This window comes from Neodiprion pinetum, chromosome 6 (assembly GCF_021155775.2).
Source record: "Neodiprion pinetum isolate iyNeoPine1 chromosome 6, iyNeoPine1.2, whole genome shotgun sequence".
Classification (NCBI taxonomy): Eukaryota; Metazoa; Arthropoda; class Insecta; order Hymenoptera; family Diprionidae; genus Neodiprion; species Neodiprion pinetum.
In genome coordinates, this window is record NC_060237.1 from 31,493,864 (window position 1) to 31,515,631 (window position 21,768).

At 37.2% G+C, this 21,768-nt stretch overlaps 1 protein-coding gene across 11 annotated transcripts in view; it reads left to right on the forward strand.

The window, feature by feature from the left end:
- Positions 1-21,768, forward strand: part of LOC124222195 (uncharacterized protein CG43867) — a 47,453-nt gene that overhangs the window by 15,336 nt on the left and 10,349 nt on the right. For 5 of the 11 annotated variants that reach the window (XM_069137309.1, XM_046632897.2, XM_069137307.1 and 2 more), the window contains 11 exons: positions 5,412-5,474; positions 11,749-11,916; positions 13,845-14,030; positions 15,003-15,205; positions 15,890-16,121; positions 16,626-16,800; positions 17,975-18,211; positions 18,340-18,631; positions 19,024-19,297; positions 19,408-19,797; positions 19,942-20,160. In XM_069137309.1, coding sequence (XP_068993410.1) covers positions 5,412-5,474; positions 11,749-11,916; positions 13,845-14,030; positions 15,003-15,205; positions 15,890-16,121; positions 16,626-16,800; positions 17,975-18,211; positions 18,340-18,631; positions 19,024-19,297; positions 19,408-19,797; positions 19,942-20,160 — 2,439 coding nt within the window. Of the gene's footprint in view, positions 1-578; positions 1,338-5,411; positions 5,475-6,562; positions 6,752-8,378; positions 8,641-11,748; positions 11,917-13,844; positions 14,031-15,002; positions 15,206-15,889; positions 16,122-16,625; positions 16,801-17,974; positions 18,212-18,339; positions 18,632-19,023; positions 19,298-19,407; positions 19,798-19,941; positions 20,161-21,768 lie in introns of those variants that run through there. The other 6 variants (XM_046632899.2, XM_069137308.1, XM_069137310.1 and 3 more) reach the window with 5 other exon arrangements.

Consider the following 21,768-nt stretch of genomic DNA (forward strand, 5'->3'; position numbering starts at 1 on the left):
TTTCGGTATTCACTCTTATTAACCACTGCGCCCCTAGAGTCAGGAACCGGTGATGAAATAGCTTTTCAGAAATTTCCATTTCAGCTCAGAGAAGGTCTATATTCCGGCCATAATCTTCGGATGGATTGATGACTGCCTTCGAATTTATACTTTTCCCCAGTGCACAGTTTCCTGCAGCACGTGGGCCGATATCATTTGCACTCGTTAAGTATTCGTGTTTACTGTTACAAATTAATTTAACTGTATGGCTATTTCTAAACATCATTGTCAATCCTTCCTGATTCTTGGTTCTCGATTAACAATACCCTTTGCACTTGGCCTGTAAGTGCGGGCTAGGGATACAGATTAAAGATACTTTCCATTAACGTTTCATCTGCTTATACCAGAAATTCTGTTTTACCGCAGTCAAGTGCTAATGCTAAGATCGGTACGGATACCACGTTCCAAGTTGAGTATTTTTCGCTAGCAGAATGTCTCACAAAAAGGTGACATATATTATACGTATATCTGCTTGTGCATATTATTTAAAAATTCCTGTTAAAAATTGTTTGCCAGATGAAATACACTCGGCGATTTTTCAAATGTGAAATTTCGTTTAACAATTGTTTGCGGAAGAAAGTTGTTTAGCTTTTCGTTAGAACCGTATTGTTTCTCTGATACTTTTTACCGAGAAGTGAAGGAGTCTACCTTAAACTGAACTTAAAAATACTTTGACCAAAAATAGTGTGCGTAGAACTGTGGAACGAGCCGAAAGTGTCGCGCTCTTTAAGTTTAACCGCGTGGCGGACTGCAACGGCCATTGAAAATTCTCTGCGGAAAGAGGGATAGAATGAGAGCTGGAAAATTATTCAAAGGCACCCAAAATGCGCGACAGTATAATTTATTCTACCGCATTTGAAATAGATTTGCCATAGCCTTGTACACTACGCGGTGGTAACATCTTAACGTTGTTTCAAACTTTATTGTCGAATTTATGGGGAGTCGACATACAACTAATTCTTAACAAGCCCGTATTCCCAAGCCTCTATTTCCTGACAAAGTTGAAACTTTTGCCGAGATATATTCATCAAATGCCTTGTACAGATGCAAAGGTCACGGTTGTCGATGATGAACAGGAAAACTGAACTAAAAAATCAGTGTAACAGAAAATAAGGTGACCCTGTAATGGCATTGACAAGTTGTTTCTGAACGAAAACCAGTGTCTGTATCAACCGTAGATCGTCCTTATTATTCGTCATTTAAACTTTCAAAGAGATTTATCAATGATTCAACCCGTTCGAAGTGACAAAAATAACTCCACCCTGGAAATGGAGTCCTTGGAAGAGATGTTGCGAAAGGTAATTTGAATTTAGGCACTATTTGAAAATAACTTCGGGGCGCAGCGTTGATACAAAAATTGTAAACGGAACAAGTATTGTATAGATAATGATGATGATACGGTACGCGTTGCGAGTCCAATTGCGTAAACGAAGGGAGTTGGTCGGAGTGAGATTCAAAGAAAAATCGTCGAGTGCAATGAACAAAGCTCTCTAACTGCAACTTCCGGTAATGTAGTATATGTACGTCAGGCTGCCGACTGAATGGACCGCTTTGACGCATCCCATACACCAGAGATACCCTCAAGCTCGACGTTAACGTTCGCCAATTACACTTAATTGTATTATACAACCCGTGAAATATGACGCTGCACTAGCATCATATACGTATCGAGGGTATAGGCATTAAACTCTGGTTATACCTGCACTGTAGGCCCATCGAGAGTGTTGCTGGTAACTTAGAGGACCGTATGTCTATTTATTTTGTTTATGCTCGTGTGCTTTTAAGATTTCATACCGTCACGTTGCAAAGATTAAGTCTCGAACCAGTCGACGACTATATATCCCTGAACATAGAAACGTACTTTTCAATAGGGCTGTAACGACAAAGACAGGCAGCCCCCAGGCAACGATCCAAGCTATAACCACGAATTTTCACTCATTTCCATATCGGCACATCCCTATGGTGTTCAGCAACGAACAAATAACCCCGCAGACTCGTAACGCGTCCCGACAGCGTTATCTCAAAAACGCGATATATCACTGCTCATGATGTAAGAAATCTTTTTTTCTGTTAGGAAAACGTCAATTTAACTAGAAATTGTCTCCTTTTAAATGCAAAGGGATAAGGCGATTCATAATTGTAGGTGCGTCTTGTATTAAGGGTGGAAAGAAGGTATTTACAAGTGTGGGCTTCGATCGGTTGGTGATCACGCGAGTGAAATCGCCTTCCGAAAGTCATGCACACGATTTTTTTTGCTGTCCTAGTCCCTATGATTACCCTTTTTCGTGTGTAAAGCAGACGTTAAAAATTTATATTTTGTCCGAACGCCTCTGAAAAAACGGCTTTTCATGCATGTGCAGCGGGTGCAGAATTACCTTCTTCTTTCTCGTTTAAAAAAAGTCTCTCGTACGTTTGAAATAAATTGAACAAAATCCAAACTTCTGCGGGCAGAAGAAATGAATAGTTTTTGTCTTGAAAGCGTGTAGTGCTAATGGGCTAATATTTTACAAATTGACACATCTTATGAGGAGGAATAAGAAATGCGAATAGCAGGCAAATCAAATTTTTAATGCCGGCTCGCTGAGTAAGAATTGACGGAATCACGTAAGTACTGCTGTATATTTTACCCATTTCCGGTTTGGACCATGAACGATGGTGCTTTAAAATCGCAGTTACGGCGCTCAAATAGCTCTCGATTAGCTCTTAATTCTGGGCTATCTCATGTTTATATTTTCCATTGTGATGGTGCTGGCTTTAGATATGTCGTTTTTCTTTTCCAATTCTGTATACATATAAAGGGATAGCAACGTGTAGCTCTTATATATTACCGGCGTATCAAGTGATTACTGTAAATTTTATCGTGTGACACTACTTCGTCCGTCACTTCTGCGTTTCGGAAACTTTTATTCCACAACACCACATAAAACCTATCACATAACTTATTTTAACCTTTTGAGTGCCTCAGTCCAACCGAAGCCTCTTTTATTTTAGCTTTTGGGGTACCACCGCCGAAGTGCCCGTTTCGCCCCATGCCATCTCCCCTGTATGTATATGGAGTTTTCCATGTGAAATCGACAAACCAAAAACCCCCGCCATCTCTATTTCAGCCGGCGAGTTTTTGTTCCTTCTTCCGAAACGCTCTCCTGAATTTTATCAGCTTTCTTCAGCGTTTGCCGATTGGAATTTTTTTTCAAGTTAATAACTACACCCTTGCCGGCTATCTTGAAAAACTTCGCAAACATTCTATAATCCAAGACAAACATTTTCGCATAAAATCGAAGGTGGTAAGATTTTTTTTCTCTTCAATGCTGTATCAGTGATAGCGATAAGCAAAAGAATATTAATATATAGAATAATAGAATACTTCTAACAACAGGGTGTAACATATATGTGATATTATGCAACAGAAAAAAGAATAAGATCACAAAATGATAAATTTTCATTATTCTTTGCCTTTCTAAAGTGATTTGTTTTTTTTTTTTTATTGACCTATTTATATTTTCTCATCTCTATTCCCATGAATGCGGTATAAAATAAAGAAAAAGAACTAGAATGTATTAAAAAAAAGTTTTACCACTTGCAATTTTGTTGGTAAACGTTCGTCTTGGATGATAGAATTTTTATGAATTATTCCAAAACAATCTTGTTGAAACGGTTGGAAAAAACATTTGAAAAATAGCAGTAGTGTTTCAGCGGGTGTACTTGACGCGGAAAAATTTCATAGAATTCCATATTACCATGCACATGCGCAGTCGGTCGCTTAGCCTGTTGACTTTCACCAATCCCTCTCACATTCAGTAATTTAAGTGATACTCCGCATTAACTTGATCTATGAATAAGTCGCGAATACTTTATTTCAATATGCGTGTATGATTTAGTAGGTGATGTTGCAGAGAAAAGTTTTGTCGTATCGTTGGACGGGATCGGTCCATACAGAATAACTATATTTAGCTGTTGACCGCAAGGATAAAATAAATTGCTCTTAAACCCGAGCCTCGACCCGTAAATTAACCTCTGTTTTAATTAACTACCCTGTAAATAACGCCCAAGTACGATTGCTACGTGTAATATAACGAATGACAGTAACGAAGGAACACGTATATGTCATTTCACACGCGTAATATGTACATACGCCTCGATATTGTACACGTCTTATCCTACAGCGTGAAGAGTTTCGTGACCATTTGATTATACCATGCCGTACACAACTGCACTCATGTGGAGGTAGCGGGATAACATGGATAACCATTCCGGGCAAATGGATAGTGCTTTTCAAAATGAATTGCTACTTATGCATATATGAAAATTATTGAAAGTTGAAGAATCACATGAGCTATTTGTTCCATAGCCTAGAGATAAGAATAATGCGAAGTATTTTCGTAAGATTAGTTCATCTTATTGCGATGGTTCAAAAATGATGTCAAGTAAGTCACTTCACCCCGCATGTGGCCATACTAAGCTATCTTGCCTCGGTCTCTCCTAGATACGTTTTACGCGTGAATACGAACCCCTTTCTTTGCGCAACGAGGTTGAAATTAGTAACATCAACGTCACGAAACATAGGGAAGAAAATCACTGCCTTGCAATTTCCGAATGACTTGAAAGGAGTGGAGTTTTCCAAATGTATTGTTCTTCTAAAGTAAGGATGGTTTGATTTGTTAAACATTACTGAAATTAAGGCGATCTCAAAGTCGCGAGGTATAACAATGTTTCGCAAGTTGCATCATTGCAATAACACTACTAACTTCAGCCTCATGCTGTGCAGGGGTACACAAACAGAAAAATACTGCAGTCAGTTGTATTTTCCCACTCTCTTACTTGCGTTACTTCGTATGTATACAGGGAAGGGGCAGGCAAAGGGGGTCCATTAAGGAAATAATGTTACAAGTTGAGATTTGAATCGATGAATCTTCTAATTTTGACCAGAAAATCAAAATCTGACCAAAGACGGGCGTCCACCGCAAAGTTACAAAATTGAGGGCAAAGTGGGCCCCTCCAGAAAATTTGTCGAATTTTTCCAAAATTAACCAACGTTAGAAATTTATTTATTCACTTGCGTTAGGATACCTTTAACATCAAATGAAGTATATTTTACTAGAACTAGGAGAAAGTACCAGAAAAAGTTTAATGTTAAAAGTTTCCTGATGCAAGTAAATAAATGAATTTTTAATGTTTGTTAATTTTGAAAAAATTCGAACAATTTTCGGGGAAGCTCACTTTGCCCGTTTCGGCCCACTTCCCCTGCCTTTCTCCTACTTACCTTACATTGTACGAAAGTGATTTCGTACAAAGTGTATGTGTGTAGGTGTGTATTTATGAAACTCTTAAGACGACCTTTTTTTTTAATCAACACGTTTTTACGGCTGTTGCAGCTTTCGGAACTTGAACAGAGGGTGCTCGAGGCAGAGGGTAGAGCGGACGAAGCGGAAGACAAGGTGAGGCAAATAATTAGTAACTATCGAACAGAGAGCCAGCATATCGGGCTTACGATTAAACGTGAAAACAAGCCACTTCGCCGCCTACAAATAGGCAAGCGGACGCTACCATTTCGTTGGTGAATTGACACTCTGGAAAGCCGCGTAGCGTTTCAATGCCATTTGTACGAGTATGAGAATTAGAAGTTTTAAAAAACTAACTGCAAATGGGATAACAGGCGGGTTTGAGGAGTGAGCAAAAAAAATTTTAAGAAAATCACCAATTTTTTATTACAAAAAAATTTCAACATATCATACAAGAAGTACGATTCCATTATTAATCACTCATAAAAATAGGTCTTGAGTGTACTATTCAAGCGGAAACCGATCCTCTTTTTCTTTAAATGCTTCAAAAATAGTAAGGATTGATTTTTTGAGTCGTCTATTTTTTACTGAGTGTACAATTATGTTCTTCAAACTTTTACGGATGGATTTTACGATACTCCACTTTGAACGGTGAAACGAACAAAAAAATTCAAAACGGGCCAGATTTTGTTTGTATAATTTTCATTTTATCACCACCGAATACCTAAAAAAAAATGTCACAAAAAACAAATTTCTTGCTCCCGTAACATTACGGCATTATGTACGTGAAAAGTTGTGTGTACCCTCACCTTAAGTAAGTAAATAGGGTTTAATTGCAGCTGGAGAAGCTAGAATTTTTCCAAATCTCTGTGAATTACTCCATGTAATTGACAAGGCACCTCTAACAACGGTACAAGTACTGCGACATGCGCAGAGCCTTTCTCGGTTCCATCGTGAAGATATGATACATCGTGCATCGTTTATAACTTCACTTGCTGCCAAGTTCGAACGCGCCTCATTGTTGGTACTTTGGTAATGCTGTCTCTCAATGCGAATGAAATTTGAACCCAATTATCTACCTTACCGACACAGGTTCAATATCGATTTTATCAAAGATGCAAACCCTACACCACCGTAGAAAGCTCCGCAACCGAGTGAATCGCGCATGTGACATGCACTCGGAGCATTGATTTTTGTGTAGAACTAATATGGCCGACTCGGACCTTTGCACGGTTATTTTGTTATGAAACGCAGTGCATTTCCCTTGAGTATCACATTAATTCTTGCTGTAGCGGTTTTTTTTTTTACATATACCTTGTTCAGTTTCGCCCAAACTCCAAATTTTTTGTAAAGTTTTCAACCACGACATAACATCAATATTGCGGAAACACAACAGTCCAAGAATGGCCCGCGACAGGTGACACGAATGAAAGGTAGTGTTCATGTATCTTTATACTCACCCGCCTGTAAAATTCTTTCATTTTTTTCACGTCTTTTTACATCGTTCACAAAGTACAGTTTATATTCACACTGACAGAGAGAAGTCGTTGGAAAAAAAAAGTGGATCAATTAAATGTGGCGTTCACGAGCGTTGAAACGAATATTTGGTTATTACAACAATTTATAACTTGCACGAATTAAATGCAAAAAATACTTTTGTCAATTATATCATTATTCAACACAAATACGAGGATGTAGTCATCGAAATATCAGTGTGAACGACCTGTATTATATAGTTGATATGAAAGTCATTTTGTTAATCTGAATATCCTACTATTTGATCCAACAAATGTTTGACGAATGCAAGATCATGTTCTTGGTTTGGTGGTTTAAAAAATCTCAGTTAACGGAGCTGAAGAATTGGTTGGCAAAATCACAACTAGATACAAGCAACTGAACATTCAGTTCAGTGTAGTGTTTCAATCATTTATTGAAACGACTTATTTGTCGACTGTAGTCTCGTATCGTTTGGATAAACTAATGCTCAGGTTCTAAAGTAAGATTATGTTTTAAATTAAAATTACTATAAATTTCGATTGAGGAAACTGAATGGAATCGAAGAACGTCCTGCAATCATTTGGAATGGTGCTGAACAGAAATAAAATTGTAATTGAACACCTAATTACGGTAGTTGGTAGTTTTCTTAGCAACGCAAGTAACTTGTAATTGTCGCAAGTCGGATAAAACGTATTTTTAGTTTCCGACAAATGCCGCGTGGATTTGATCGAGATCCGAACCGGGGACCGTTCGCAAATACCTATAATCCTATCTAGGCGGACATCTGTTGCCACTACGCCAAACTATCGCACAGACTTCGGGTTGACTTTAGCCGAGTTACAATAGATGACGAAGTATATTTATTTCAGTGATATGAAGCTATTGCATGAAGCGTTGCACATTTGTCGGTTCTTTTCGACCAACAAATTATTCAAAAGTAGCTAAATTCATTAGCCTATTCGTGATTGTAGATATATTCATTGAACTATTTGTATGGAAACAATTTTGTTGTTTTTTCGCCTGATACATAAGTTTCAATCAACGAAAGCGTTTGCAGTTTGTCGAATTATATAAACAAGTGTAGATTTGTTTAGGCTAAAAAACAGCTGCTTACGCTCATTCAAGGGTCAGATGTTCTATGATTTACATACTATAAATGTAGGGTACGGATGCTTTTTTTTATGGCCTTTGCCTATTTGTGGCCACTCTTTTTAAATTTACGTTAATGAAAATAATAACTACAATATTGACGAATGAATACAATTTTTAATAGTTAATTGTTGATCAGAAGACGTCTGCATTTACAGTGCATAGCGCTTTCATACGTGATATGTTGTATCAGTCATCAGTCATGGCATATGTTCATGGGTATAACATGTATGTACGTACAGAAGTATAGATATGCCTGTAAAACACGGTTTTCATGACCCATCGGAGCGGCCCACTGCACATGCACGCAGGCGCAACCCTCGCGCTCGAAACGGGTGGAAAACAACGTGACTCACTCTAGGAAACCCCAAAGCGTTACTTAGTACGCCACTGACCCCTGAGCTGGATGCTCAAATCATTTGAACCACACGATTCTTACTCAAAAGTTTCCAGTCAATGTAACGTTGTCATCTATCGCGTGATTGACAATTCTTTGGAATCGACGTATCTTTGCTACCTGAAAGGCTTAAGGAGCGAGCCCTACGGACCCCCCTCCACACACGCACGGATGCACAAAAAATAAAACAGTAATCATTTCCGCCATTCTGAATAATAAGTATTTTCTTTCATTCGTAACCCATCCAACGGTTCTACACGATGGCTGTGGTGTTTGCCGGTAAGATGTTATACATACTATTATCGATGTAAATTCACAGTGGCTAGCAGAAGACGGTATGTGGTCTCTTACCTATTCATTATATCATTATTTATGATTTATATTCTCCGGGCCCGCTATAGATACCGGTATCATTTATTTTTGAGAATGCGATGAAACGTGACCTGAAGTCAAATGACGCACTATTGCATAACATACACACATTGTAATATATGTGGGAGGGGTGGGCAAAAATGGACCCCCGTGTACAATCAAATGGAATTTCGAAAAATGTCGATAACGCTTCAAATTTATTCTTAGACCAAAGACAAAAAAAATTACGTTGTTGAAATCAGCCCATTTTGCCCGCCTCTACCCTATATATATTAGAGGAGGATCAAAAACACCAGACTTTAAGTATTCTGATGTTCTAATTATAAAAATTTTTACAAGTCGATTTTACGTTTTTTCGTGTTATTCGAATTTGCTCAGATACATTTCTATCGCATAATAGAGTTGTTGTTTCACTACGGTGTTCACTATCGATGGCGCAAATAACAACCGTGGACGACTTTTGAAACTTTTTCCATTTTTCCTAACTTTTGATTCAGACTGTGGGTTCCATTCATCCCCAAAACGCAGATTTATCTACGAAGATGCGTATGGATTGATATCCGTAAAAGTAATTGCAACATTTGTCAGATGTAAATTAAATGCTTAACGCGCAATTACGTATCCCCGAGTATCAAGTACTGTAGTGAGTTGAAAATGGTGAATGATTATTACAAACATGTAACAGCGACTTAAAGAACCATTAAAATTTTCAAATATTATACTTTGGCCTCTTCGCCACACCGTTGCGTACACAGGGTCACTTATTCACAGTTCCTCCACAATTGAAAAAAAATTAAAAAAACACTACTATTGGAAAATTAGAAGCTAATGACGTTAGTTTAAATCATATCTGTGGAAAAAATCAACACTGTGAACATGTACAAAAATATACCGGTTATTTATTGAACACTGGTCATTCGACCCTTGAGCAGGAAATAGTCGCTACGCGGTCTTAGGATAACGTCGGCTGCATCAGTCGCATTCGTGGCCAGTGTTCAACAAATGAACCTGTAAGATAGATAGGTATGCGCTTCGCTTTTATTTTGTGCCTAATATATGGCACAAATAATTTCATCCACATACCTGTATCTATGTACGTGGCAAGTTTACACGCCATTATACGTTCCGGTAGTATACGATAAAAGCAAACAATCGGATGTGTAAACGATTTTTTGCAAGAACGACAATAATCGGGACTCCTGACAGCGCATGTGCTAAAGCAGCAGCTATATTGTAAAATACTTGTAAATTCTCGATGCTTTCATGTTCATCGCACAATTTTACTTATTTTACACCACTCCGCGAAAGATTCGCGGGGGTACTTGGAGAATATACATCGTCATCGCGTATTGCATTCGTACATAACGGAGTACGTCTCTATCATGTCAATTGTTATTTTCAATGAAAAGGCGTGCACACTGTAGTTTTTCACTCATGGTGGTCTTATGGCCGCTGAACTACCCTTGGCGATATCGATTTCGGACAGCTGCAGCTATGGCATAACTGTTCCCCTACGTACGCATGTACAATGTAAACATCTCCATACATACTGTATACATACACATTACATACGTACTAGAGTGTTTCACAAAAACCGACTATTTTTTTTTTTTTTCGAAGAACATTGAAAAATCTTCCGAGTTTCCCTCAAAAATGACCTCGGTAAAATATGAGCTCTTAATATTGATATTTAGAGGTGGCGATTCTCAATTTTCTATTTCCCATTTAAATAACATAGGAAAAATTTTTTTTTAAATTTAGAATTTTTTTGCTCGAAAACGAATCAGTGTGAAGATATAAACAAAACATATTCTTGTAGGAAATTTTACGCTCTACAAAACGATCTGAATAAAGATTTGCGTAAGGTAAGTCGTTTCGGACTTATCAGGCCTCAAACATTGAACCGTTTGAAATAATGATGTTGTTAATTTATAAATGCTACAAAACTGACTCATATCACTTAAATACACAATATTATTGATTTTAAAATTAAAACTATAGACTTCCAATGAAATGTTAATTAATAAATTTCATTAATCAACGATATGAGTCAGTTTTGTATCATTTATAAATTAATAACATCGTTATTTCAAACGGTTCGATGTTTGAGGCCTGATAACTCCGAAACGACTTACCTTACGCAAATCTTTATACGGATCTTTTTTGTAGAGCGTAAAATTTTCTACAAGAATATGTTTTGTTTATATCTTCACACTGATTCGTTTTCGAGCAATAAAATTCTAAATTTTTAAAAAAAATTTTCCCATGTTATTTAAATGGGAAACACTCGGAAGATTTTTCAATGTTCTTCAAAAAAAAAAAAAATAGTCGGTTTTTTTGAAACACTCTAATACGTACATATATCTCCTTAGGTGCGTACACCCATGTAAATATTTACCTAGGTTTATTTACCATGAAGATCTCTAGAGGTGTCTGAAATTTTTGTTATACACAATTATCTTCAAAGTGGACTCTGGTACTACGGCATCGAACCCTCTATATAGATATATACATTTCACCCAGCGTCGAACGGTTACCGTTTCCAATATTTTAACTTCAACGGTGGTATATTACTCTCAAACACAATCTGCGCCTGTATTTTTTTCTCTCCATATTTCTCAACGTTCCGGAAGTTAGAAGTCGATAACTTCGAATTTTTGGCCCACGTTTAAAAATCTTGACAAATTACGAAAATTGTAAGCTGTTGCAGAAAGAGGTGTATTTATTGGCTCAGAAGTACTGAATTACTTTCTACAGCCGCGACTCTATTTATTGTTCTTGATCGGAAATCAATTTTTTTCGGAAACACCCTAATGTAAAGGTAATTTTGAATCAATTCGAAAAGGTTCGGAATTTTCCGTTTCAGATTTCACTCCAATTCCAATTTTTTTCAAGTTACCCTTTCTAAAGTGTAATGCTATGACTTTGACCAATCAAGTAAATGTATAATCCCCGGGATTTACCTTCAATTGGTATTTGAAATGTCTAAAACATGCCTGCAATTGTATGTTATAGGTACGGATGATGGAGGAACGGCTGGTGAAGGGTGAATACTGCTTAAGTACTTCCAGCGTCAGTTCGCCAACACATTCAGTCCCATCAACGTCGGGTGTTCAGAGTGAAAAGATAGATGATACGCACTGTGCCTGTATAACGAAGCTAGAGACACAAGTCGAAGAGCAGGTAAGATTGAGACTCTTTTTGACTTTGTTTCTCAGTTGAAACATATAATGCAAACTATCTGCTACTTGACTTCTGTAGCATTAAGAATTTATGAAATGTATAGTCTAGTCGACGCACTATAAGGACAGTAATATGATATAACGAAGGTTTGAAGGTCCAATTAAGGTTAATCGAGGTGGAATTTTATTGAAACAATCTTCTGTTAACATAGATAAAAATTGAAAACCCATTAGTTGCAGCTACAACAGCATAATTATTGACAACTTTGAAGAGATCGCATAACCGAATTATATCCGCAATGAAAAAATCGCATGTTTCACCGATTTTAATGAATTGAGGCTGATTTCGTTCGTAAGTAAACTCTCTAAAAATCCGGGCAGTATTTTTTTTATCAAAACCTTAGTTTGCTATTCATCACATATAATGATTTCACTAATCATGTTTTTTTTGATCATTTGACGAGCCAAATAGAAAATATTACTCTGTTGATTTGCAAAGAATTCATTTACGATCAAAATGACCTCTAGTCCCTTAAAATTGTCTAAGCAATGCGTTTTTTTTTATCATGGGAAAAATTTAATACTGGGATCTCTTAGAAGTCATCAATAATTATGTTATTGCAGCTAAAATTTATAGTATTAATCTTTTCAGAACGTTTGTCCATTGCAGTGGACATACATTTCGAAAATTCATAGCTAAAGTTACACTTATCAGATTTTTTTCTGGGTTGCGTTCTGTTAACATTTCCAATACCTGTCTGACAAAGAAAAAAATATATTGCAGCGATCCCTTCATTTAAGAGCATGTAGCAATCTTATCTTTACCGACCAAGCAAACTTACCGTTTTTCTTCCCATATTAAATAAACAAATGAACGGAAAGGGTTCAAATATCAACGGTGCGTCGCATTATCGCAACGGGATTCAGGAAAGTTACTCATATCCCGAAAATCGTTAAAAAAAAAAAAAAAATGTATGGGTTTTGGACACGTTTTATTATTTCCATTTTTTCCACATTTCAGGGGTCAAAAAGTGCATAGTTGAGACACTTTCCGCAATTCCGGAAAAAGTTAGGAATAAAATGAACCATTGCGAGAGTGTTTTCGTGTAATATTGAGGTCGGTAAACGAAAACTAGGAATTACAATAATTTTCTATATAAAAGATGCTCTCAGCGATTCACAGTCGAAATTTGAACCCTCAGTCGGTAAAGGTAGAACTGCTACAAGACCTTAATGCAAAGCTGTAAGTTCAAAAAACATTACGTGTCCACTGTAATGGACATGCGCATAGTTTTTGATGTAGATTATGAAGAATTCTGAAAAAAATCAGGTATGATCGTTCAAGGATACAGAAGCGACATACGCTGGAAAAAGAAAAATTCCATAGCTAAATTTTCTGTTCTCAGTTCTGAATTGTTTGAAAAAATTTTTTCATCTAGAGGAATATTGTTTCAACTAAATTCAACTTCATGAACTTCAGTTGCACTTGCAATCTTTCGTTACATGATACTTCTATTTTTACACATTTTTGGCTCGGCTGTACATCTGGTAAATCCTTAAGTCGATGAATAAGCGACGATTTTGTTCAATATTTCTGTAGCATACGCCAAAGCTCCTATACGGGCTGCTCTCTGTTATCCTTTATCTCGCATATCGAAACTCTGACAGACATCTCGAAAAAAAACCAGGCAGAGTGTCATTTGCACTTGGGCCATTTTTACCTAAAATTTCTCGTGGATAAGTCTAATAAAAGAATTTGTACCATACCTTGCGATTATAGTCGATTACCATTATTTAATAATCTACCTCAAACAATTTCAATTATTTCAATCATAATTATTGACACCATTCATTCGAGAATTGATTATAACGGCTGTTTTGACAAATTGAGTTAAACTTCGAGCTAAATGGTTCTTTGATCATCCACAGAGACAATTACGACTACAAGACGCCCGACAGGTCGAGGCTAAGGCTGCTAGAATAAAGGAATGGGTAACGAATAAGTTGCGCGAATTGGAGCAGCAAAACCAACATTTAAGAGAGCAAAATAACAAGTGTAATCAGCAACTTGAGCTACTACGGAATCACATAACAAACATCGGATTGCGTCCACCTGTAGGTTCAATAAAGAGCTGTTACTTTTAGCTGTAATCCTATTACAAACTTGATGACCATTGTTCAGACAATTAATGGCGCGCCGATTATTTCATGATTATCGACTTGTATGTATGTACATCAGAATGGTCCATGATATAGTCGTGCTCGAATTTTACTGTTTTCATAGGCAAAGATATTTTGAGATAAATTCGTTTCTAACGTTCGTTTCTTCTTTTCGAATGTCGCCAAAACCCCAGGCTCCTTTCTTAACTCTCACAATAAGTTCTGTCGCTAAGCCCACAAATTTTCCAGTTTGAATAACACGGGATTTTTCAAAACTCAAAATTAGATTTTCGAATATATATGGCTATGTGTGAGAAATTCTCCAAGTTTCAGATTTTTTTACGCATATAATCAATAGAAAGAACAATTAACTGCAACGTGCGAATAATTCTATATTTTTTTTTTCGACAATGAGAAAATTCAAAGCCTCACAATCAGCGTCAAAAATTAGAATCGAGACAGGAGCTTGGGGGGGGGTGAGGGCTTTTACAAGAAATTGATTTGTCAATATTTCAGTTCATGAGAGCAACTAAATTTGAGCCGCACCGTAGTAATGTACACAGATTTATGCATGAACTCTCCTAGGCAAACATCTAACCATGATCATGCATAAAAATTAGAGCATTCCTAAATTATTCAATTTTGAAAAATCGGCAATTATGGACCCATCCGAGCCAGAATACAATAGCCAAAGTTGGCAAATAAATATTGGGATTATCTTTGTAGTCTTTAACGAGTTCTAATAAACAATTTATTTCTAAACAACAGCATGAATTTGGAAGATTGGTTCGCAAAGTTTTTGTATCTGTACTTGCTTGTAACTTGCGCGTTGTGAAAAACTAGCAAGAATAAAATAATCACGCAGCTTAATGTCATACTTGTATTGTTAGACCCAGCTTTACTATTTGGTTGTCCTGCTCAACACAGGCACCAACAAGAGCATCGTTGTCGTTGGAAGTAGACCCTACGTTGCGCCGGCGTTCCGAAAGCTTAGACACCACTCCACACGCGATTCAGGAAACTATACAGAACTCTATTGCTGAGCCTCAAACGAGCACAAGGCATAGACGACATTTATCAGCTTGCGGTACAATTCAGCAGGGAAGCACAGCTGTCAATATGGATTCCAGGTAGGTCACGTGTTATCTTTGTATGGTTACATATCAATAAGATTCGATAGTATTACTTGACTCGAATTACTTAATCGGCTCTCGTCAATTAATACTATATACTTGCCTTGACTGTAATGCGCATATATCTACAACTTCTCTATTTCTCAGAGTTTGCCTTTCGATGATAAAAGTTTGATTCTCCTTGGGAGGCCTCATGACGTAATAGCGGCGCCCGATTTTTTTTAATGCGGTACCCTGTAACGTCCTGGGACTTCCTACGGGGATCTGCCAACTATTTAATCAATCCGTTTTCAAATTACTTGATCATTCTAGTCTGTATTCATGTTAAAGGTAAAATATATTCAGTCCATCTAAATACCAACTTAACACTTGTTATTATCATCCAATTGTGCACATCAGTAATCTGGTTAACAAATAGAATAGGAAACAAAACCATGATGCTCATAAACTCCTTTATCAAATTGTATCTTGGTTCATGATGATTCTAAGTGCAACCACATAACACCGCAAGTACCTTATTGAGATTTTAAAGAAAGCCTGTGGTAACTAAAGTCAATTGCTCCTTATTAACTGTATTATACAGGCATCACATACATAGTAAATAAAACTATGATGAACATCAATAATTAGGGAATTATTATTCAGCTTTACATTATTACGCATTTGATTACTTTTTTTTAGCATACTGTCCGAAGAGTTGGCTGCTGCTGTGGAGAATCTAGTTATGCTACCGAATATTCCTGGTGTCTTGGAAACTAATAGAGATAGTACTGGCTCTGAGGCAGTACACGACTATGCTGAAATCTATACCCCTAGTAGGGAAGGAGTCAATTGGAGTCAGGCTGGTCAAGGTCCCCGACCACCCACGCCACCATTGCATAGATTTCCTAGCTGGGAGGCGAAAATTTATCAGGTAAGCATAGGCAAGTTTAATTTACAAAACAGTATTCATAAAAAAGATGGATTCCTTTCTCGCGCAATCAAGTCACAAATGACATAATGATAAATACAACAAAGATAGGAAACTTGTTGAGTATGTTTTGAAAGATGTAGTCACTGGACAGAGCTAAGGCAACAGTGGATCTACAGTTTGCGAGTAGCTGCACCCAGAGTGAAGCTAGAAAAACCTATCCTCGTAACAGCGATGAGAGTATGGGGTACAAACAAAGAGTCTATCCACCCATGCGAGATATTGTAACTGCCGTCTTTATTGCTACCTATACTATCTCGTGTATTGAAAACGCCGTAGCTCTGCTCACACGCTACTCGTGCTTGCCTGAACCCTAGGCCCAACATCCTATTAGTGCTGCCAATGGCGACATGGATCCATTATATTTCTTATTGGAGAGCGAGCCACTTGGCATAGGCTCTATGGGTGTAACGAAAATAATCATATTGCTCTTGAAATTGCTCTTAGGTTGCCGATGGCGGATTAGGCATCGGACCTCCGACTAATGAGGAATCAGCTCCTTCAACAACTACAAACACCACTAGTTCATCTAAGCATTCTCATGCAACTGGACACAACCTAACTGCTCATAACTCACAGGGCTATTGTGATATCTCTGTACCTGTTTATGCTACTGTCAAAGGTAAGCTAGCATACTTAGCATATTCCATTCTGACCATTGAGACTGAAACTTTTTCCACTTCAAAAGTACTCATTCGATTTACCAACTACACGAAAAAATCTGTACTTACAATTTGAGGATATGGATATATAAAATTTTAATCCCAGATATACTCTGCACCATGCATGTATGCATGTTTGTGGATCAAAAGTCGAAATCTGAATTAATGGAAAAACTTACTCCTCACCATACTCAAGATCAACCAAGTAGACAGACACCCAGCCTTTGACTTTTAATTTACGGACATGTACCACAAAAGCATGTGCTTTGTACACAGTGGTATGTAAACCTAGTTACACGCCCGCATCATAAACTTACGTCATCGTTAGTAGTACAAAAGACCGTTAATATACTCAGGTCAACGGAGAATTAGACCAGTGTCCCATAATTCGGAATATCCAGAAACCGAAATGACCGATAGCCGATCGTTCATTAACTTTTGCCAGAATATTCGGTGAATAGAGCTAAAAATACTTCTGGATTGGCTGTCTGTAGTCCCAGGTTCCAGACGTTACATAACATAGGATAACAGTCTTATTCTTCAATTTCTTACACTAATTTTCTGGTCTTTGACAGTTCCTGGAACTAAAACGGCCCGTATGATTGACTCGTGATCGGATATTATCGATCAGTCTGGTTAGATCTGCAAAATAGCAAATTAAGTTGCAGCCAATATGACCAAATGCCAGTTGTCTGTAAGGACTGTGCAGGGTCCTTTATCTAAAATCACAGAAAAATGACCATATACCGATACGTATACCTGTATACTGATCAAAAAGACCAGAAGGACCTCTTTATATAATGAACTACGTAGATGTGTATGAGCATATCCAGAAATTATCTTTAAATATTTAGGGTCAGACTTCGATTTTTCTGCAATTTTTTGATTCCGTACATCAAAGATTAGTCCGTTTCTTTCACTGATGGTATCCAATTATTATCCACTTACACGTATATACATATACAGGTTAATTTAATCGTTGCTGGACATGATAGTGTCTGCCGCAGCCGTTTTACCTGTCGTCCGTCTAAGTGGCCCTCTCTCATCCTAGGTTTCCTATCCAGAAAAGAATAAATGATCTTGTACGTATATTTTATCCATATTACTAAGTACTAATAATTATTAATTAAACAGGTAGAGCCAGTCAGATACGATCTATGCCATTTGGGGACAGTTCAGATGACAGTTCAGAGGGAGAGGAGCATCCCAATCAAACAGAAACCAATACTAGAATAACCAATAGTTCTTCGGACAATACAGATTCGTCTCTAGGGAGTGGTAGTAGCCCTTCAAAGAGCGTGAAAACTACAAGCAGCTTGAGCCCAGCTAAACGAAGTTCGAGTGGCTCTCCTAGCAAAAGCGTGAAGCGTGGTAAGTTTAACTTGTATCGACAATAAACGTGTTGTTCACTCCAGTGTTAAAAAGAATAAATGACGTAGAGGCTCAACTTGGCAGGTTTAAAAACTTGTCGTACATTTTAGATGTAACGAAATTTTCAGATACCTCCCTGGAATCAGGGCTTTCTGAAGATTATGCTATACCTCCCGATGCTCTGAGTTCGACATCCCTAGAATCTAGCATGCCGAGTTTGCTTATCAGGGCATCTGGGGAAAGTCCAAAACGACTCGAATCATTGGAAAAAACTGGGCACCTTGCAAAACTAGGAGGGAAACTAAAGACATGGAGAAAACGGTGGTTTGTCCTTAAAAATGGGGTGCTCACCTATTGGAAGAGCCAAAATGACGCGAATCGAAAACCACAAGGGCAAATAATTCTTGACGAGGTCTGCAGGTGCGTATCTACACATAACATTCAGATGCCAGAGATGCTGTGTATACTGGAACAACACAATTCAGCTCAGTGATTGATTATCTGAAACATAAGCTTGTTGCTACCATCCGACTTTTCTCTTTCGAATCAAAGAATTGCACACATACCTTTACAGTGAATCGAAAAAGTTCTTCTAAGATTTATTTTGGCGTTGAGGCCTTTTGCATCTAAGCATATCCTAGTTCAAAGCGAAGAATGCCTGTTTCAGGAAAGACTACCAATCTGCAAGCTACGCTTAGACTTGCACAAAGAAGCTCTTTGCATATAATATGAGCATACAACGACTATTTTGGGTTTCTGTACTGCTGCAGTTAGTGCTGTATACCTATGTCATGTGAAATCGTACATTGTAGGATTAACCGAGCAGAAGGAGCAGCTACATTCGAAATTGCTACAGGCAAAAAAACATATTACCTGACCGCTGATTGCATAGCAACAATGGAAGATTGGATAAGGGTATTACAAAATGTTCAAAGGCGTAATGCAACAAAGTTATTGCTGAGTAAAGAGGATAACAAGCCAACAATCCAAGGCTGGCTGACAAAAGTAAAAAATGGTCATGCAAAAAAGTGTTGGTGCGTTCTTATTGGAAAAATGTTCCTGTACTTCAAATGTCCCAGTGATACGGTAAGAGTGAGATTACGATGAATGAGCAATAAAAAAAGAAACGTTGTGGATATTCAATTACCTTTTCAAGTCATCAGTCAGCATTAAACTGTGTATTCACTTGTTTTAAGAATCCTATTGGACAAATAAATATGAGGGATGCTCGTGTGGAAGAAGTGGAACACGTCTCCGACAGCGACAGTGAGGAAAGAGATGCAGAATGCCCGCATGAGAGAACAATTGGCATTTTCCCTACTCATCAGGGTCCGACTTATCTTTTAATATCTCATAAACACGAGAAGGACAATTGGCTCTACCATTTAACTGTTGTATCGGGTGGCGGACCTAGTGCTGGCACACAGTATGAGCAATTGGTACAAAGATTAATGGAAACTGACGGCGATCCCACCTGTGTACTATGGCGTCATCCACTCTTACTGCATACGAAGGAAAATATTGCAAGTCCCTTGACAAGTCTTACGTCGGAATCCTTGCAGATGGAAGCTATCAAGTTGTTTAAGGTCTGGATCTTATCAAGCAATTTACCAATTCTCTGTTATGTATACTCATGTCACTACTGATTCTCTACGCCTCACAAAAGACATTCAACTCTTTTAATTTATTGGTAGAGTTGTGTTCATTTTATTGTACTTGTATCATTTTAGGCCTGCCAACTTTTTATGTCGGTAGCTGTGGAACAAGCTGGAATCGATTATCACGTTGTTTTAGCACAAAATGCGCTACAGCAGTGTTTGGATCAGCCAGAGCTGCAGTCAGAATTCGTTAGTGCTTTAGTAAAGCAGACCAGCCGTCACACTCAACAGCGCTTGGGCGTTCAGGTAAAGAAGGCTGGCAGTCGTGTGTCACTGGGTACTGCGCGCGTTGTAAGTTCGGCTTTTTGTTTAACAACACCTGAGTTCCGTGTACCATTTTATACGATGGCATTGACGATAGTAAATCCCCGTTATTCATCTCATGGTTATTATATGTATATCGTGGGAGCAGTATTTATTAGAGAGGGCAGTGCATGTTGGTTGTATACCGAAAACCTGTGTTGGGTCATTCCACTCAAAGTAGTTTAAGATGATCGAAATTGTTACTGTACATACTTTGCTTTTAAAAAAACAGATGCATGGAGCAAATCAAGTTACCGGAGGACAGTTACCAAACTCACCTTAAACAGAAAAAACGAATTCTATATTACTACAGTTGATTTTCAATTTTACTTGTTCGTCAACTTAGAATAATATATTTTCACACTATTCGTGCAAACTATTCCCTCCATTCAGTGTTGTTCATTTTACATTTAAGTATTATTGAAATTGCCAACAAGGAGTACACATATATCAAAATACAACATTTAGTTGAAGCTGCTGCAGTAAAATATATACCTGTGAGCCTCGGTATTAAAATGGTACATTTGAACTACTTGGTCAAGTATATTTTATGATTGAAATCGCTAATTTTAAAACGTGACAAGATTGTAGCTGGAAAAAATCCACTCTATTCCAAAAAAGGAAAGTTAATTGCTGTAGACTCTCTGTAACTTACCACTTTATGTGTTGCGTTATAGAATGTTGTTTCAACAATTGTTATATTTGACCAAATGAAAATAAAGTTCTTTTTTTCTAACATTCATTCATTCTTCACTTTTATTTGCTGCTTTACATGTGCTAATTTTAGATTTCAAACGTTAACGGCATGCTTGTGGTTTTCTAGTTACGTCTGTTAATTTATTTTGTTTCACCACGTTCATTTACTGAATCGAATTATACATCAAACGATATTGTCCAATCTCGTTACCCTTTGTGTGAGCTGAACATATTTCGACAGCCGATCATTTCCTTGAAATTGGCATATTAGTTAAAGTATGTTATCCACTATTATTATTCTATGTATAATAATATTTAAAGGAATTTTAAGATTTTGTCTGAATACGTTTTGCATTGCACACACTTGCAGAATGGTATGTTGGTGTACATAAAATTCACATACACAGAAAAACATCTTTGAATTTAGTTTTTATGGTTAATTAATTTTTTACAGCTATAATCTCCTTTATTTGAATGCTACTTAGAGAATAGTATTTAGGTAAAGGGTAGTACAAATATTACTTACGAATGAAAGAAAAGTTAATCTCTGTAGAATGAATTGGAAATCTTCAGGTAAAATTTCGAAGTTATAGTGCTGCCATTGAAAACTAGGAGTTTGCAGCAGCGTTGAAATGTAGTTTACACGTCATTACGGAGACAAGAATTCAATATACAACATGTTTGAAAATTTCAACATTAATAATTATTCAGTCAATCAACAAATTGTACGCTTTTTCTGTATGCTAATTATTTAATTCACAATATCGATAATTAAACCATTTTATGTAATTAATATTCAAGTTTACAGTAATCACAATGCATATGTACACATCTCATGTGTTTTTGCTTATAGGGCATATACCCATTGCTTATACTAACATATCTGATGAATAGATTAAA